The sequence below is a fragment of the Microchirus variegatus genome (genome assembly GCF_963457635.1).
Source record: "Microchirus variegatus genome assembly, chromosome: 12".
NCBI lineage: Eukaryota > Metazoa > Chordata > Actinopteri > Pleuronectiformes > Soleidae > Microchirus > Microchirus variegatus.
In genome coordinates, this window is record NC_139813.1 from 21815450 (window position 1) to 21836781 (window position 21332).

A 21332-nucleotide genomic window follows, 5' to 3' on the forward strand; every position below is an offset into this window, starting at 1 on the left:
CATTTAAGAAACTGAAACAATCAGAAATCTTGTTTTAATTATTAAAAAAGCCAAAATCGAATACTCGACTATTTCAAGTGTTTAAAGGCATCATACGTAGTTTTTAACGATGTACGGGTTGTCGTTTTTGCGTGTTGTGTCATGACTCGTAAGTGATCTCATGTACATTTCTGTTGCTATGACAGTTGCATTGTATGTGATAGCAATATAGTGCTATATATAGTGTATATAATCGTAGAAAGTTAAGGCCAAAATGAATTTTTCTGTAAGTTAGATGTCAGAAAAGCGTAATGAAGCTCCTCTAATTGAATAGATGCTCGTCCTCGTATGACATCAGGATTTTCACTCCTGTTCATTGTGCATAATAGCATTAGTCCCGTCTTTCCATCCGCAATCAATTGACAAGCTGAACAGATGTCCTGCTTTACAGCAACTATTACCCACTGCGGTATCTGCTCACAGGGTGAAATGTCTCGATACAAACCAGTCCCTGGTCCAAGGCTGAGTAAAATATGTGCATAGTGTTGGTTCAGTGGCACATTTCACTGGAGGGAGTGTGTTTCTTTCAGGCTTATAGTGCAGCTGTCTGTGAGCCTTGCATTAAATACAAACCTAGTTATGTTACATAACACTCTCTCTCTCTCTTGTATTTCTGATTAAGGTTATAATCTGGTTTGTCTCCAGGCAGCACCAGAACAGATAATGACAATCTGTCATCTCCTACAGAGCGAATGTGTCTTGGCGCCGACTGGCGAAACACTTGCGCTTGTCTGCTAGTCATCGGGCACTTATGACGTCCACGCCTGCTGATTGAACAATTCACACAGGGATGCAGGTGTTGTTTATTAAAATGCAATCATTTCATTTGATTGTCTCCGTCATTCAAACTGCAGATGAGATGCAGCATGCGAGGTTATAACCGTCCGTTTCTAAAGTGCACTCTCGTTGTTCCACCTTCAAGTATCTACCTTCCCTTATGCATTGCTTTTTGCTTGATGGGTTCTCTATGATATCTGATATCCACTGTGTTGCTCTAATGCATTTGCTCTCTGTTTTATCGACTGATTCCTGCGTACCTAAATATATTTACCCCCACTGAACGAAACATACAGGATAGCAAAGATGGGGTTGTCAATTTTTTGCATGAACGACTCAAACAAATACGTCCCCCTGGCGTACAACTACACAAAAATATCAATGAGGCGCCTTTGACTGCTAATGACTGATTTTCTTTACGTCACTCAGTTGGGATGGGCTTTTCAAGCAAAAATGCACTGGATATTCAAGAGCTAGTAAAAGATAATGCAGGGTTCATAGTGTGCAGAGAAAAAGATGCATTCAAGGAACCTCTTAAATTTAATCACTTTTGCATATGAAGTCCGCTAACTAAATATCTGCTGCTGTTGCTACCTTCTGATTATAAATGCACCACGTATTAGATACTTCTTTTGAAGTTATCTTTGGATCTAATGCTATTTATAATATTTGAAGAAATACGCTACCGTTCAAAAGTTTGGGGTCACTTAGATATGTCCTTATTTTTAAATGAATACAACATTTCCTAGCACATCAAGCTAGCACAAACGCAAAGTTCCAAGGCTGTGAACCCGTCTCTACGTGTGAGAGCAACTGCAGGGCAAAGTAATACATCTCTTTCTCCACGTCTTTGCCATCACTCAAACTCAATTATAGGTTATTGCCACTAAAGATGGCTAAAATCCATACTTTCAACCGTTCTTTGCTTTTGGAGTGTCAAGTCCTCACTCTGCAGCTGATGATCAATAAAGCCTCTGTAATCTCTATAATCCGCCTGGTCACACTTATATCAGAGCTCACATCATAGATTCTACGTGTAACCATATATTATATTTGATATTTTGGTATTGCATTACAGCCGGAACATTTTCCAAGGCATGGGACGCGTCTTCTGATTGATTTTCCCTACCCTCCGTGCAGCCACAGCAGGCTTCTTTTATTGCCAGCGCGGTATGCAAATAAACTCTCCTTTCTTCGGTCATCCATCACATAGCACACACAACATTACAATAGGTTTTATTCACACTTTTCTGTTGGTGAAAGTGACACTTTGAATTACCGTGCAGTCGCAGTTCCTTTCCATATCGCATGTTTCTAAAACCTTGAAATGTTTTTTTCCCTGCTTTTCAAATGCCCCCCAAAAGATGGAGAACTCGACTAACCTCGGCGGATTTCTTCACACACACCCACATCTCTTGTGTCTCGACACAAAGGCCACTCTTTCTTAATTTTCATTATTTGACGAGACATTGTGCAACTGAGCGCTTTGACTCTTGCATACATATTTTATCGGTGCTTCTGCTAATGTTCACACAGTTGGCAAAGGGTGAGGAGGAGATTTCCTCAAGTTTTTGCTTTTCAAAAAATGTTCCTGTGCAGGAGGACATGGAAAAATGGAGTTGGAATCATTACAAGTTCTCCACAAAAAAGGAACCTAAACTTTACCAGACAGTGATATAACTATACCCCTTTTTCAAGGAGGTGTGTTTATCCCTCTCTTACAACACCCGCCTCCCTTATGATTGCCCAAAATGGCCCTAACAGAATTATATTTGACTTTGTAAATCCATAATCCATTTATGACATTCAAGGTTTCACCCCCACTTCTCCCTCACTAACCTTTTGACATTTTGTTAAACTACTCTGGCTGTGTAAAAGCAATTCATTTGCATTTATGTCTAAAAGTTTCCTGAATTATTATGTACTTGAACTTCACGAATGCCGATAATTCTGACAGGGAATGTGTTTAATCATCTTTTTTGCACAGCTGGCATTTTAACTTCAAGTCTAAAAGTTCCTGAAAGTATTAAAAAAATGCCTTATTCTGATAAGAATGGAGGTTTAGAATGATCGTTAGGACTTATTATTGACGTAAAAATACGTGTAAATTGATGTTGAAGAGGTAGCGCTCGTAAAATGAAGGATGTCTTCGTCTTTTAACTCTGCAGTGATTATAATTCCGTCTTAATTTCAAGCCTCTTGTGTCCTGGCTGTGGCTGCAGTGTCTGTTGGGGCTTCATGAGGTAGAAAATGTGCTTTAATTGTACAGTAGCTCTCTGCCTCGTCCCCAGGGAATCCCACATCTAATATCGCGCCGCCCGAGCTCTCTGCAGCAGCTGTGGCGCTTGATGGCTGATGTTACAGTGGGGAGGGAAGGGGAGAGATGAAATCCACTCTTTCCCAGTCATCAGGAACTTAATGATTTGTTACTATTCCTGTCCCCGGCCTAATCTGTCAAGTTCCAGATATTGATCTCTCTTTGCCTTGCTTTATCAGTCAGAGAGATTAATGCTTTGGTTTCAGGGCTGCATGGATAGAGACGTGGTGTCATAATGAGCTTGTGCTGTAACGGAACACTTTCCATACTTTAAGTAAAGTTTGGTTTGAGTTGTCTGACTCGCTAAATCTTTGCCATTTCCTTTCAGCTGCCTATCATGTCATTTGTCACGTGTTTTGTTTGGCTAAAGCTTTATTGTCCTTTTTTATCTTTCAGCTTCTTGAAGGCAGCTTCACGTCACAGGTCAGCCATGAAGTTGACGGACTTATCTTCCAGCCATGCGGGGTAAGCCTCCATCTACAGTATATATATGTATGTATGTATGTATACATGTATATATGTATATGTATATGTATATGTATATGTATATGTATATATATATATATATATATATATATATATGTATGTATATATGTATGTATATATGTATGTATGTATGTATATATGTATGTATATATGTATGTATATATGTATATGTATGTATATATGTATATATATTTATGTATATATGTATATATATATATATGTATGTATATATGTATATATATGTATGTATATATGTATATATATTTATGTATATATGTATATATATGTATGTATGTGTATGTATATATGTATGTATGTATGTATATTTGTGTTTCTATATGTATATATGTATATTTATGTGTTTATGTGTGTATATATACACATATATATATGTGTGTATGTGTATGTATATATGTGTGTGTATATGTATATATGTATATGTATGTATGTACATATGTATGTATGTTTATGTGTATATGTATGTATGTTTATGTGTATATATGTATGTATATGTGTATATATATGTATGCATGTATATGTATATATTTGTGTGTATATGTATATATGTATGTGTGTGTGTGTATATACAGTATGTATATGTATACATATATATGTATGTATGTGTATATGTATACATATATATGTATGTATGTGTATATATATACATATATATGTATATATATACATATATATGTATATATATATGTATGTATGTGTATATATATACATACATATATATGTATATATATATGTATGTATGTGTATATATATACATACATATATATATGTATATATATATGTATGTATGTGTATATATATACATATATATATGTATGCATGTATATACATGTATATATTTATACATGTGTATATGTATATATTTATACATGTGTATATATATATATGTATGTATATATATATATATATATATATATATATATATATATATATATATATATATATACACATACATACATACATACATACATATACATATGTATGTATGTATGGCAGTTTGTCATGTGTCACAGCTGTTACCACAGGGTTGATTGTCAGCCACAGCTTTTAAACTGAGCTCCTCGATAATAACTCAGCAGCTTGTGTGAGAGAGAGAGAGAGAGAGAGAGAGAGAGAGAGAGAGAGAGAGAGAGAGAGAGAGCACCACCTGCCATTTGTCACGTTCAATGTCAATCCTGCCCTTTTGTCATTGTACAGAAAACCACTCTCCTTCAATTTACATGCACGCAACGCACTTAACTGTAGGAACCCGCTCTGTAAATCAAACACATGGCAGTTTGTGTTGTGACTGCAGAAAATTACTATTATATCTTGTATAATTAGTAATATTTATAGTTGTACGTGTTCTGTTTAAGCCACAATATAAAAACCAGCTGATTGATGAGATTTAAATACATTCATTATTAGACAATTTTTGGCAGTTATTCAATTTTAAATAGATTTATATGTAGACATTTGTTTAAATGTATATAAATCTGTGAATGCAGTGGCTCAGGTGCTGACCAATTCCTTTTGAAGATGTTTGTTTGTGGCCATGGTCATGAATGAAAAATGACAGTGAGGCCTGTTATTTATATGAAGTGCAAAAACCTTGTCAGGCTCCTTCAAACGCAGTCTTTCAAGCTGCGGCTGGAGGAAGTTTCAGCCTCTGAGGAGATTGGATAACATCACAAAAGTTGGACCGAACAACGTTGCATTTCTGTTTGAAAGATGTTAACCTGCTTTACCTGGTAAAAGGTATGGAGTGTATTTTTAATGTAAGTCATTTTTTTCATGCTGGATTAGATTGAGTAACGAAACGCTTGCATCAGTGTTTACTAATTGGTCATGGATTATACTGTATATAAAAGGTTAAACCTGAATTTTTAACAGATTATGTACAATGTTCTATTGCGAGAGGTGCTGACAACTGCAAGATGGTGAAGAAGTTTGGTAAAAAAACGGCCTCCTTTTCATGAACTTGTTGCGTTATGATTAAACCCATGAAGACCGGCTGAAAGAGAACGACTCTGAGAGGCTAATCGAGCACATGTGGACCACGATGTTGTGACTGGTGAACCTAATGTGCCTTTGACAAACGAGACAACAACAACACTTAACATCACTGACCTTGAGGGGGTGGTTTGGGGGAGGAGGAGAGTGTTAAGTATCGCATTCGCCGCATTTAGCACGTATAATGTGGAAATTACCACTTGTCACATTAGCATGAGCTAATTGCTTTTTACGGCAAAAATAAAAATAAAAAACGTCTGTGATTGAATGAACCAAACAACGCTGGCAGATTCCACCACAACAGTAAAAAAAAATATTCACAAATTCATCTCCAAACTAATTTTGTTAAACTGGCTAATTGTCACAACACAATACTCACTTTTCACTTGTATTAATTAATTAAAGTAAATGAGCTGCTTCTATATGTTTTGAGGGAAGAAAAAATGAATAAGATGTTTATTGGTTTGTTTTATAGCTGTGTTTATATGCAGGAGCTGCTGTTGAGAATATTCTTTTCTTGAAGGTTTTATTTGAACTTTGAGCACTTACTTTGCTGCTTTTGACGCAGCCGTTTGTTGATGTAAAATGACATTGTCCTTCGTGGCGTCGGCGAGATGGATCGTAAAAAAAAAAAAAGGAGACAGACAATAGGTTTTGAAAGCACCGACAAGGCTCCCTGGATGTTAATCAAGCAGACATTTGGTTTGTTTTGGCAGGTGCTTTGTATGGTTGTTTTTAAATTGTTGCCGTCCATCAATGTGATGAACAAAATTGCTAAAGTGGTGTCAATAAGACAGGTGATTGCATGGGCAGGTTGCCGTTCAGACCAAATCATTTCATCATCATGGGCCCTTCTTTCATCCACTTCTCAGTGGAAGTCCATTTACAGCAAATCAAACCAGCAGTTGATTTAATTATTACCACAATTACTTTGAAATTTTAACAAGTCTGCGATACAGTTGAAGTAGACAAAATATTAGATTGTAGAAAAATGATCTTCATCTATACACATCTTATTCTACAGAGTGAAGAAAACGTTTTTGTTTCTCGCAGATCTGCACAAATATCACACAGGAAATTATTTAAAATGTGTTTTTGATCGTTAATGTCGCAATTCCTGTCAAAAATAATCGCAATCCGCTATGTATCCAACCAAAACCCTTCGTATTACCACCATAGACGGATTTTCCATGTGTCCAATTTGAGCTACTCGGTCTTGATTTGTTATCAAATCGCATGTCAAGATGGTCGGCAGCTGGTGCCCGCTCCAAAAACTGGCATGTTTGACTAAAAATGATGATGCAACTAGTCAGCCATCTGATATTGATGGATCGAGGTTGTGACGACAGAAGTAACATTTGGCTAACTTCTATCTGAGTAAAGTTTGGTAAAAGTTTAGGAAAACAGTACTGAGAGGCTGGCGAATCTCGTCTGTGATTGGACGGTCGTCGTTCGGAAGTCCAGAGGGGGCTACCGTAATGACAAGTATATGGGCGCAGAGCTCTATTTCTCTGGTATCCATCTATCCATCTTCTACAGCTTTATCCTCCATATGCAGAGGTTTGGTGACGATCTCAACTTGGACACATCTCCAGGCCATCATTTTATTTGACTTTCTAGATATCGCAAATGGAGTTACGATAACAAGGAGTACACGTGCCAAATTAATTAGCATATTTGTGGTTCTATGAACATGGCATAGAAAACATGTCAATAGAATCAAACCTTTTGGATTTTTGTGAAAGAAAATATTATAGGTATGTTATCTTACCAATGTGACCATGAGAAAAACAGCATGTGATGATGTAAAGACATTGTTAAACAACCTCAGACTTGACTTCATGCAAAGATAATTGAAAGTAGTTTGTGCCTCTAATGTCTTTAAACCAATTTGGCACTCTGAAAAGCAATGGCAGGAGTCGAACATTATCAATAATATCACAAACATCCCATCATTGCAGCAGCTCGTGGACAAAAATCTACACACGACAACATTAGCATTCTGACTTTCAACTTTCTGCTCCTGCGCCGCTCACGTAACTTATGGGAAACCGAACCTAATGTGGAAGGAGACGGTGTTATCTGACGACCTCTGCCAAGATTGTTCGGCACTAAAATGCTTGATAAGTAATTTCCAAGAAGTTATTAAATATTTAAAGGGAGAATTAAGGATTGAGATTGATGTGGGGATGGGTCACTGCTGTTTGTGGAAACATTTTGCCGCGTGTTCGTGTGTGTCCCCTTCAGATGGACGGATGATTAATGCACTTTTTAAAATGTATTTACTCCTTTGACCTTTTTGTCCGTGTCATTGCATTATTGATTGACGCGGTGGCTCTTTGTTTGAAGTCCCCTTTATATGTCAACCTATGTAAATAAGCCATTATTTGTGAGGGATGCAGAGCAGCAGGAGCAAACATGTCTGCTTGTGTGGGGGAGTTCTTAATGGCACCTCCTAGAGGGAAGACTCCATCTCCTGCATGTGGAAGCACACTCTCCTTTGAGTCATTGTAGTGTAGTATTTTTTGTTTAGTTTGAACACATTTTCAAATGTGTTCAGATTTCTGCCAGCGTTAGCGGTTATGATAGCATCTTACGATCATTTTGTGACTCCCAGTTTTGGGGTTTTACAGAATATACTTAGACTTCGACATAACTTTATTGATCCCTTGCAGTTTTTTTATGCTTCAAGGCCAAGATATTTGATGGAAAGTCAAATATCTGTATATCCACTTTATTGCCACGGAATGAAAGGAGCACATTCATGGTTCCCAGAGGATGAACCTGGCATAGTGGTTTGGTTTGGTCTGTTATATGTTGATATTAGTGCTGGGCACGCTCACGGCGTCAACGTTAACGCACATTAACACACATTAACGCATCCCGTCATGTTTTCGTGCCGCTGCACCGGAGTCCAGGCACCATTTACCAGTTGGCTCCGTTACCTGCGTTAGCTCCTTTAGTGCTATTAGTGTGCCTACAGTCCAACTGGAGCAGTCTGTTTTATAAACGGAAAGAGCAGCGCTTTACTAGCGATGGGCTGCGCCAACGTTAACGCATAACGCATTTCTATAACGACTGACCGGAAAAAGAAGCGCATGACGTCATGTTTACGTGCAGCGTCACCAGAGCCCAGGCGCTGTATACCAGTTAGCTCCTTTATTGCCGTTAGCACACCTTCAGTCGAACTGGAGCGTTCTGTATATTAACCGTAAATGGGCAGCGCTACAAATAACCAGCGTAGTCCAGGTACCATTTACTAGTTAGCTCTGTCAGCTCTGTTAGCTCCGTTAGCTGCGTTGGTGCCGTTAGCTCGCCTACAGTCGAACTGGAGTGCTTTGTTCATTAAATGAAAAGAGCAGTGCTACAAATAACTAGCGTACCTGTGTATTGCATATGTGTGCCTCTGTTTTTAGCGTTTCATTAGAGACTCATTTTAACAATCGGGAGTCACGTAAACGTGACCTCACGCGCGTCTTTTTGTGGTCAGTCGTCATGGAAACGTGTCATGCGGTAATGTGCGTCAACGCCGTCAAGGTTAACGCACATTAACGCATGACGCGTTTCCACGACGGAAAAGATGTGCGCGATGTCATGTTTACGTACCGTGGCACCGGAGTCCAGGCACCGTTTATCAATTAGCTCCGTTAGCTGTGTTAGCTCCTTTAGCGCTTTTAAGCCCACCTACAGTCGAACTGGAGCGGTCTGTTTATCAAACGCGCTACAAATAACCAGCGTACCTGTGTACTGTGTATGTGTGCCTCTGTTTTTAAAGTTTAGCGTTACTAATCGGGAGTAGCATAAACAACGTCACGCGTCTTTTTCCGGTCAGTCGTCATGGAAACGCGTCATTCGTTAACATTAACTGCCGTTAACATGCCCGGCACTAGTTGATATCCATGTTTACTGGAATTATCGGGAGGCAGACAACGTCTTAGTTGCTGTGGAACTGGTTTTAAATTGAGCATCAACCCTCAAGCTAAATATTTTCTATCATTTAACAAACACACACCGTCGTATATAAAAAGTCTACTCGCAGCACGCGGTAGTGTGGGGTGAATTTTGAATTCTTTTTTATCACGTACTACCACAGACATAGATTTGTGCCTAAGAGTCTGGTAACACTGCACCGCGCTGAGGGCATTGATTTTTGTCAACCTCTGCATCAACCGCCGCGATGTTAATCTCTCCTTGTGTGGACGGGATTAGGGTTTTTCTGGAGGTTAATGTCAGCCGGGCTCTTGTTGTGTATGTCCATTAATGTAACCACTGCAGCAGCCAAGGAGTTTGCTGCCGGGGCGAGTTATCTCGCTCGACACGCGGCGTCCTTGGGAATACGTCGTCTTTGTTTATGGAGGGAACGCGGAGGGAAAAGAGTCTGAATTTATTACAGTTATTTAAGCGAGAAACAGATGGTTGTCTCTCTGCAATGAGTTGTAAAAAATGGTCATTTGTTTTCTCCGCACGGTTTTCTTTGCAATCTTTAAGAATTTCAAAGTCAACGCAGAAGCTGTGACTTTTTTTTTACCAACGTAATATTGTTAGAGACAGATGTGAGTTGAGGGCAGATAATTGATTATTGCATTTTATGCTGTAAAAATCACATTTTATGTGCGATTTGTACTTCATAGACGTACGTTTTTGCCTCAACATGGTTTCTTCTGATACAAATCCATAATGCAACTGTGCCACTTTGAGCATTTACACCAAAATCCCTCACTCACACACACACACACACACAAAAGATCTCAAAGAATCGGGCCAGTGTGTCTGAGCTGTAACAGAGGGAGCTTTTCTCCCGGGAACAGATTTATTGGACTTTTCCAGCCTTTTTTTATTTTTTTTTGTCTGTAATCCGCAGCACACTTAAGCAATAAGTCTGCCTCAGAGCAAGAAAGCTGTTATTGAAATGAGACATTGAAAAAAACCACTGTAATCAAATGTGTAAAATCTCTTCTTCTTCTTCTATTTTTTCTTAGTTAAAGTACACTTTTGCTCATTTATTCTCATTTGCTAATAATGGACTCTACGTCCAAGATTACAATCAGTCTTGATCAAGTGAACTGTGTTCTCTATACATAAATATACAACATTAAAGAAAGCCCACATACATGTAGAAGACAGACGATCAATTCTAGACGACGTGCACTTAAATATTTAATGGCAGAAGGAGCCAGCTGTGCCGCACAGTCGATGGTAAGTGAGTGTTTTTGTCACAGTTAGTACATAGTAGGTGTTGAAAACAGCAACTGTGAACTACAGAGGGTTAATAATGGGGTAGAAAATCAGGTCAGAATGTCAGCGAACGGTCAATGTAGAAAAATCCAGGTTCGTATAATCCGTTCACAGTGGATCTCGGTTTCTTTGATCCATTTTACAAAGGAGGTGGGGGACAGGTTTACCTTCTGTCTGATCGGGATAACAGCTGTCATGAGGTGACGCTGTACCTCAACAACATCAGACACACCTCAGAGAGAGACTTGGTTTACTGGGTTGCTTACCGTATACTTTAATTTATAAATATGACTTCTACGGCTGCAGCTGCGGGCAAAAAATCGATTTAACATAGGAATCGCGATTCTAATCCTCCACGATTCTGAATCGATTCATAAACTTCAAAAATCGATTTTTGAAAATCTCTTCTTTTTTTTTCTATTTTGAAAAACCACACAAAACACCAGTTTGTGTTATTTTTTTACATTTTATTTTTGTAATTTCTGGGAGAAAAAGGCAGCTAGCCTAAGTTTTTATCTATGCAAGTTATTTTTTGTACAGGAAGTAAGTTTTTATTTGTTTTGAATGAATAAATGTTAACTTTTGTCTTAAGTTTGCCTTTGTGTGATCACATTATCACATTATCTTATACAAACTGTATTGTTTTGATGCCATAATTTGCCTTAACACACTATTCATTGTATCAATTTTTGAATCGAGAATCGTATGAATCAAATCGGTTGAATCGAGAATCGATTTTGAATCGGAATTGAATCGTGAGCCACCCAAAGATTCACATCCCTAGTCCACAAACTTTTAATAAAATTGTAATGATTTCTTCATCATATGGAGCAAACAAACAACATTTTCCCATTTAAGAAGCTGCAAATGTTGGGAAATTTGGGGGAAAAAAACACAAAAGTTTAAAAAAGACATGGTTTAAAGCAGGGGTCACCAACCTTTTTAAGACTGAGACCTTAAGGGTAAAAAATAATATGGAGGGCTACCATATAATATTTTTTTGTTTGTTTACCATTTAAATGATTAATATTATGCATTTAACTGCATACACATTAATTCCAGTGCTTACTCCTAACGATTACCAGTTTTTATAAACAATATCAAAGATATTTTACTGAGAGATCATACGGATACATGCAAGTGAGGTGAAGTGAAGTGAGCCCGCGGGCACCGTATTGGCTGCCTGCGGGCTACCAGGTGCCCGCGGGCACCACGTTGGTGACCCCTGGTTTAAAGTGTGCATACTCTACTGTCACCTGTATGGATTATAGATTCATGTTTACGGTGTCGGGAGTAAAATAATTCAGTACAATGTTCAGGGATTGGTTTAAGTTGTGTAGTGATTATCAACCCCCATTTAAAATGCATGTAATGTTAACATTAGAGTTGATGAATACGGTGGCTTAGATGGGGACAATATACGTCTAATGGTGAGATCACAGATGGTGGAAAAGCCATTTCGATGTTTTGTTCCCAGGCGTCTTTTTCTTTTTCTTTTTTTTCTCGCTTAGCGTCGGAGGATTAATGTGTTGAATTGGCTGCTGTAATGCAGCCGTTAAGATTTGTGTTAGTCCTTTTAACGGTGCTCAAAAGGGCAGGAAAACAAAGTGCGGAGCAGTATTTCATGGCGTAGCTTTGCGTCGCCCCCTCCTCAGACCTGCGACAGTCCACCGGCCTTTTCCGATTTTAGACATGAAAATACAGGCGGTTTAAAATATAAAGAACAGCACTATGAAAATGAATTTGATAGATGTTGTTTCTGAAATTAAGGTCATCTTTTGAAAGTGCGTTTTGCACATTTGTATTGTACGCGCTGTCACTTGTTGACGAGACTGAACAATGATAATGAAAGTGTGGATACAACGAGCGGCACCTTTTCAAACGAATGTCAAGGTTGTCTCTTGATTTAATCTGATGAGGGGGTTGTTGCCATGGTTCCGTCGGCTGAGATTCATTTTAAAGCAACTGTCACTTTGAATTCTTATAAGAAGACTTCACATTCTGTTCATTAACTAGTACGTACACAGAACAGAAATAGCAGACTTTCTTCTTTTTTTCCCCTTTTATTCAGATCCTTAATGAAGTAAGAAGGAGGCGCATCCTTTTTCACGTTTCATTTCACATTATGGCGACGTAAACGGCCGAAGTTATTTCTCGACGAGTTATTTTGATGCCTGCGCGGCGGAGCGACACTAACCGCGAGCAAGGGAATGTTGCCTTCCACACCCACGTTTTTCAGAAAGAATCAAAAGGTACTAAATGGGAAAATTCTTTCAAAAAGAGGACACGCTGCCTCTTTCTCTGCTCAGCAAACTGTGGCGGAGCCTTTCATAGAGAAGTGAAGGCCGCCTTCATCGCAGAGAGCTTCACCGCGGACAAAAGCACAGATAGACTCTCCTCTCTGCACTCGCTCAACCTACACTTTTTAACTTCTACTCCGCTGGTTTATAAAGAAGGTGTAGACTTTGTTATCAGTACAGGAGCAGCTTGTTGTGGGCGAGTTGTGAGCAGAAGAAACATTTTCAATGAAGCACACTTGAGCGGAATTGTTGAATTAGATGACCTTGAGCTGGATTGAAGGACTTTTTCCATGCATAAATGTTGATTATCTCAGGCTCTGGTGCCTGCGTTTATGGGTTCTGATGTCCACTCTTGCCCTAAAAATATCAGGAAATGCTGAAAAACGTTGATCAGTGTTTGTCAAACCTGGAAATGACGATGTTCTCGAACGTCTCGTTTTGTCCACAAACCAAAATGATTCAGATTTAATGATTTATTTGTTTTATGGAGCAAAGAAATTAAGAATATATTCACATTTAAGAAGCTAAAAAGACCAGAAACCTTGTTTTAATAATGAGATGTTCATGGGTTCTTAGGGTTCCAACTGATGTCTGCTCTTGCTAGGTTTTTGCAGAACAATGAACCCATCTTTAAATTGCACCAGCACCAGTTTTTCTCCGTGTTGATCCTCTTTTACTTCCTCATCAGTTGAAAATGATGAAGAATGCAATGCACTGATTGGTTTGCTAACGCCGAAATACTGTAGATACAGAGATGAGCAAGTGACAGCAACTAGGACTATTTTGGGAAAAAATTATGACACTTCCAAGAATAGTTTATGCTTCTCCAGTTGGAAATGAAGGTCATTTAGATAAAAAAAGAAAGTAAATAAAAGCTAAAAGGCCTTAATCACACATCGACAGCTTGGAATTTCATTTAGCTTAATTTACCTGTAAAAAGGTGAAAAGTTCAACCAAAAATTTGAACATGGTTTCCTTTGCTGTTCAGTTGAAAGCCTAGTGGCACTTTTGTGTCCCTCAGACATTGTAGGAGTTGGCTGCCTTTTATGATCGTCCCTGGCAGGCAGTGATTTTTGGGATAGTCGGAGGGGGGGCTTAGAAAAACATTGCACAGGGATGAAAAGAACACATTTGTCGGTTGCATCAATGCCGGGATCAGACTGCACAAATTCCGGCCAATTTTCAAGCAATTTTGTCTTTACAGACACAATATTTTTCACTGTCTGACCCATTTTTGAACGCGGAGAATGACGAACATATCAGGACAGGAGCACAGAGATTTGGCGTCCGCATCAACCCAGTCGGGCTTGTGTGTTTTCCTGCCTGCTCTGACATCTCCGACGTACGTCTCTCTAATCTGACATCGTGAAAGACAAAAGTTATGTAGTTTGATGACAGCCAAGTTGTGGCACTTTGACAAAACCAGGAACCAGCTCATAATCTCCGTCTCTGCTCTGGATGTATGAAAAAACCAGGCATCAGGCTGTGTCCTTGTGAAAAGATGATTTTCTGACAGAGTTGAGAGTTCACGATGATTCTGTCTTTACCGAGGATGATTGAAGGTTCAGGTGGAGTCAGGAAGTCCTCATTTGGTCATGCGCAGCTCCTCCTGAGGAGTCTTCCTGTCTGTTCTCCACACATTTCCCTTGGAGTAGACTCCTGTTACCGAGGCAACCTGACAGTGACAGAATCTGGTCATCTGTTCCCCCGCCTCCACTCGTCATGCCTTTACATTCCTCATGTGCCGAGAGTACACTTGTATCATGTCCTCGTAAATGTCAGGCGTCAGTAATCCAAGTGTTTGTTTGGTGTGTGTGTGTGTGTGTGTGTGTGATGAGTGTAAGAAAAGCAATCATGGTGAATCATAATTTGTAGGCCTCATTATATTTACATGTCTATTCTTATGCATATTATTTATTCTTGGGCTTATAATCATGTAATCACAAACATGAAGCTCCTAGAACATGAACTCGTTTGCGTTTCATGCATTTGTCGATGCAGAATGAGTTCTAAACTAAAGATATTATTATTTCCACGTATTGCTGCTTTGGAACCAACTGTGTGACATAATGGAGTTTCAATTGTGTAGCTAATAACCTGTGGCTTAAATATTCGCCACGCAGATTAGTCAGCCATTAAGTCTGCAGTGCAAAAGCTTAACAAAAATAGATATTTTGTGTAAAAACACGCTTTTCCTAATGCCACCCCCCCCCCCCCCCCCCCCGTAAATCTGTGTGTCCCTGCAGCGATACAAGGCCGGGAGGTGCGACGACATTCTCAAGTGGAAGCCTCCCAATCTCAACTCGGTGGACTTTCGCCTCAAGATCACCAAAGTCGGCGGAGAAGGGTGAGTCGCTGTTGCCAGGGAAACGCGCCGCTTGATGAATGTAATAGCACCTGTCATTTTGTGAGACACTGGATTATAATGCGACACACACACACACACAAAGATGTGCCTTCATTTTCTTTGTGCAGATTTCAAAAGCACGCTTGTTCAAAGCCGTGCACTGGCTTTCTTTGACATTATTCTTTTTCTTTAGTTTCCTCTCCTCTGGCTTTAGATTCTGCTACACTCTACGACGTTACCTACATGGTACTCCAGAAAAAAAAGTCTTCCTTGCTCCCTGCGTCTATATATGTTCAAGGAAAACACGACTCCACTCCCTTTTCCCTCCATTTTATGTTTGTTTTTCCCTCTGTTGTGTAAATTATTCATGTCCACCAGCACCTCCCTATGCTCTCATCCTGGTAAACATCATAATTTTGCAGACACAATTCTGTACAAGGGAAGACAATCGATTTCCCCTGTAATTAGAAGCCTTGCATGTGTTACTGATATGTTGTAGTCAACTCTGAATCTGTCATTGTCAATAGAGAATTAGACCGTATTTTATACAGGAAAACGTATTTCCAAAGAATAATGATCAACCACTAACTCGACCTAAAACTATTTTTTATTCCACAGAGCACTCTCTGTTGTCAATATAGCAATGTTTCTCACATCGCGACTGACATAGGGTGGGTGGAAGCGTAACGGCTGCGCTAGTAAAGCCACAAGGCTGAGACCTTTAGGTTAAGGAATTATCCCCGGTTCTCTGAAACACGGAGTGAGGTGAAACAAACGGTGACGGAGAACTTAAGCGTAAGGACTTCATCTTGGTTCTTTGACACACGAGTGAGGTTGTGAGATACCAAAATAAATGTCGAAAGAGACTGTTTGAAATATGGAATATAGAGTCGTCCTTTACCTGTGTTCATATATGTAAAACTGTGGCCAATGCCATTGAAAACCATCCCATGTAAAAACTTTTAAAAGTGGGTTTTTATATATACTTTTATAAATACTTTAAATATCCACTGACATTTTGTAGAAACAGAGACTGAGACGTAGGTTGGCCATGTCTGGTTTTCCATTCCTCTCTACTACATTTTTAAAGCATCTTCACCTCACACTGTAACGTCAGGCTTGTCTGACTCATAGTTGCAGACCAGCTCACTGTATTTGTCAAACTATGTGTTGAAATGCTACCTGCTGCATTATTTGGCGGATGGCAGTGGGTGTCGCGTTGCATTGCGGGACGTATATATAACATTTTTTAATTGGGAATTAATTGGCTGTACTGTTGTTATCAGTGAAGCCAGTATTTCATTATTAGTCTCTGATGACAAACAGTATCATGGTAATGTTATGACTGAACACATTTCTTACATAATGTACCTTTAAGTGTCTCATCAGCGTTTTTAATGACATTATTATCTTTGTCTGCGCAGACTGTTTTTCCACTTTGTTTTTTATCGTAATCATGCTCTGTTGAGGAGCCATTTTTCGCTGGTTTTATTTTATTTGCTTTACAGCAGTCCTTCAGAGCTGTATCATGACCGAAGCCTCACAGTCTTGTTTATTTATCCGTTTCTTGCTTTGTTTACTTGTCTGCAGCACAGTCTGCACATAGCTGCTTTTTCCACCCCCCAAAATCCAGGCGACCTCCGTTGCTGTCCAAGCTTTGTAAGAATGAGTCCGTCTCTAATCCTCATCGTGAGCCAGTCTGCAGGACACTTGCTCAGCTTCTTGACTCCACACATATGATTATTGTTACCATTTCAAAGACTTCTGATGTTTCCCCGGTAGATTGATTTTCTGGAGGAGTTGGAGGAGCACTTTTCAGACTTCACATTTTGGTACAGGTCTTTTTTTAGTTCTTTCCTTTGATACTGACTGAGAAGAGAGAGATGGACAGACAAGTGAGAAGAGTAACTGTTTAGTACACAGCCCACACAATCAATCCTTGAGCATGTCTTTGTGTCTTGCGAGTCTTATTGCCTTCCCTGAGAGCGCCAGCCAAGGCAGGGAGTGATTATTATTACGAGAGCGGTAAAGTGGCGTGGAGGACAAGAAGAAATGGAAAGTTGAAACAATACCAGAACGCTATATAGTGCCCCTCCCAAGTGTGGGGTTGAACAGTCTTGAGTATTGTATGGACGGCTTGAATTATAGATAATGTGAGCCCAGCAGTCTGTCTCGAGAGGCAATGACTCATGGTTTCATCATTATTCATTATGTGTGTAGTGACATTGAAGACCCAGAAACGGGGAGTGGTAACTCTCTGACCAGCTAGGATTTGTCTCTCCAGAGGCCACAGTCCTGGCTTCCTGTTACTCGTCTTCTCTGTGGACTCAAGTGTCCTTTACAGAATTCTAATCCATATTTAGTTTGAAGGATCCGCAGTCAGACTCCCCCCCCCCCCCCCCTCCGTCAGGTACTTGCCTCGTTGACTGCTAATGTGAAAGTACACTTATTAGGCATACCTGTTTAAACACTTCATTATGCAAATACACCACCGTTCAAAACTTTGGGGTCACTTTGAAATGTCCTTATTTTTGAAGGAAAATTATTTTGCATGAACGATTCGAACAAATACTTCTTCCTGGCGTACAACTACACAAAATATCAATGAAGCGCCTTTGACTGCTAATTTTCTCCACGTCACTCAACAGTAGGGATGGACTTTTCTAGCAAAAATACACTGGATATTCAAGAGCTAGTAAACATAATGCAGGGTTCGCAGTGTGCAGAGATGCATTCAAGGAACCTCTTAAATTTCATCACTTCTGCATATGAAGTCCACTAACTAAATATCTACTGCTGCCATCTTCTTATAATAGATACACATTAGATACTTCTTTTGAAGTTATCTTTGGACCTAATGCTTTTTAAGATGATGTTAGCACAGCTTAAAACTTATTATTTTGAATAAAAATCATTCTTTCTCATCTTGTCAGTGTCTTGACTATATTTTCTATTCATTTTGCAACTCTTTTTATGAATAAAAGTGTGACTTTTAATGGAAAACACAACAAAACATTGTATAGGTGACCCCAAACTTTTGAACGGTAGTGTATATGTCTTATTGCTTGTAGGCGTGCAGACGCGGACAAGACCAGCCTCGCTTTAGTTTAAACGGAGCATAAGAAAGGGGAAGAAATGTGATGTAAATGACTTTGAAAATGGCTTTTTTTTGTTGTTGGCGCCTGAGGGACTTATCTGAGTATTTCGTAAAGTGCTGATTTATTGGGGGTTTTATGCACAGACATCTCTGGGGTTTTACAGAGAAAATATCCATGGTGGCAGTTCTCTGGGTGAAAGAGGAGAGAATTGTCAGACTGGTTTTAAAACTATAGGAAGGCAACAGTAACTCCGTCAAACCTTGAAGGTATAAACCATGTGGTTTATTAACTAATCTAGTGGATGTTAATTGTCATCAAATCATTTTAATAAGCTGCATGAGCCAGACATACACTGCACTTGAAGCCACAGTAAGTGGATTTAGGGATGTGATGAGGGTTCTTGGAGTCTTAAAGCTGTCGGCACAAATGAGGGATTCTGCAGAACAAACATGGCGCCCATTTCTGGGCTCTAATCTTTTCTGTGTGGACAAACAGAATAATCTTTCATTGCTGAGCTCAGTGTTTAGACGAGTGTTTACAGTATAATCATAATTCCATATTATTTGTCAGTATATATAATTAACGTCTTATTGCTGGTTTAATTAAATCAGTTTAATAGCAAGACCAACAACGCTAGTAGGGCTGCAACTAACGATGATTTTCATAATCGATTAATCGAGAAAACATTAGGTCCATAAAATGTCATAAAATACTGAAAAATATCGATCTGTGGTTCTCAATCCTGGAAATGAAGATGTTCTCAGATGTCTCGTTTTGTCCACAAACCAAAATGATGAAATATTAATGATTTGTTGGTTATGTGGAGCATATGAACCAGACAATATTCACACTTTAAGGAGCTGAAAACGTTTTTTAATTCTTTAGAAAACACTTAAACCGATTATCAAAATAGTAATAATTGATTTATTGAAATCGATGCAGCCCTATATGCTACAAAGATACTACCATAAATTAAAAAAAAAGGCTTTAAAAGCTGCTTAAACTTTTTTTAAAGGCTCCCATATTTGAACCATTTTGAAATGTGTATTAATATTTTGTGGTCCCTTGAGTCACTGAGTCAGAAACCCTGAGAAGTACCAATTATAACTTAGTCATGTGTTTTTTTTTGTTTTTTTTTTAACAAAAGCTTTATTGTTCAATCAAACACCACCAGGTTTTAAACTGTTCAGGCCTCTCATTTTAACTCACCCTCACTCTGTAATTTAAACCAGCAGGAACTCTCCGTTCATGCTACGAGCGGAATATCAACAAAGCGACGTCAAACGACAACAAAGAGTCCGTTTCCTCTTCGAGTATTTATCACACAATTAGTCATTTCGAAGTATTAGTAGCAATGGTGTCCGGGAATAGACTCGGCGTTAAAAGCTCTGTGCTGCAGAGGGTGTCCATCACTGCGTGGCTATTTGGCCCTCTTAATGTCTACTGCTGCCTGCTTCCTGCTCGTGTTCGCTATCATTACACAGGAGGAGGGTTGTGGTGGACGGAAAGACAGTGTCCAATTTCAGCTCCAATTGAAATCGCTGAATGAGGTGCAACGGATTCCGTAGCCCCCCGTTATTTCCGATTTCCGATTATTTATAACGTCTTCTGACACATGGTGCAGGGAGGAAAAGGAGCAGTGTGTGATTAAGACATCTGTGTGGCGTCATCGCTCAAATGAGACAAAAATAAATAAATGTGCAGAGTCGGGCTGCAGCTACCAAATGTTATTGTAATCAAGTAATCGACCAATTATTTTTATTTTATAGACAGACAGACTAGATGCTAACTAGTATCTATCTGTCTTAGCTAGCTAGCTTACTAACTAGTATCCATCTATCTATGCTAGCTAGCTTAATAACGTCTATCTATCTATCTATGCTAACTTACTAACTTGTATCTATCTATCTATGCTAGCTATCTTAATAACTACTATCTATCTATCTATCTATCTATCTATCTATCTATCTATCTATCTATCTATCTATCTATCTATCTATCTATCTATCTATGCTAGCTAGCTTAATAACTAGTATTTATTTATCTATTTATCTATGCTAGCTTACTAACTAATATCTATCTATCTATGCTAGCTAGCTTAATAACTAGTATCTATCTATCTATCTATCTATCTATCTATCTATCTATCTATCTATCTATCTATCTATCTATCTATGCTAGCTTACTAACTAGTATCTATCCATCTATGCTAGCTAGCTTAATAACTAGTATCTATCTAGCTATATATCTATGCTAGCTAGCTTACTAACAAGTATCTATCTATTATTTTGATTATATTTTTTTTAATAAATTCGATTAAGCGAGGAATAATCCGTAGAATACTCGATTACAAAAATATTCGGTAGCTGCAGCCCATAGTAAGCTACATTAAATCAGCTAACTTCAATGTTTACGTTAGCTTGTGCCGGAAGCGTTAGCAACTGGATGCTGGATCACTTTGGACATTTTTCTGCCTTTTACGGGCTGTTTCACTCTCCGTCTCCGCCATCACGTCAGCTGAAATCCGGATGTGCGGTGTGCGTCTGCTAAAACGGTCCGTGTGGAACAAGAGTTGTTGTAATCGAGTTTACTCATATCCCTAGAGTAATCGTTGCAGCTCTAGTACAGAGTGTAGTCAGTATAGTGTTATAGTGGAGTACTCGCTCTCTCTCTGATTGAGATTTCTGTGACCTTGTGTTCAGTCCTTTTGTGTGTGTGTTTTC

The 21332-nt window shown here is 38.9% G+C and overlaps 1 protein-coding gene across 1 annotated transcript in view; it reads left to right on the plus strand.

Annotated features, from left to right (window-relative positions):
• The window catches only part of rngtt (RNA guanylyltransferase and 5'-phosphatase), a 92761-nt gene that overhangs the window by 56664 nt on the left and 14765 nt on the right, over positions 1-21332 (plus strand). The window contains exons 12-13 of the mRNA XM_083899177.1: positions 3530-3598; positions 15411-15511. Of these exons, the coding sequence (XP_083755303.1) occupies positions 3530-3598; positions 15411-15511 (170 nt within the window). The remainder of the gene's footprint in view (positions 1-3529; positions 3599-15410; positions 15512-21332) is intronic.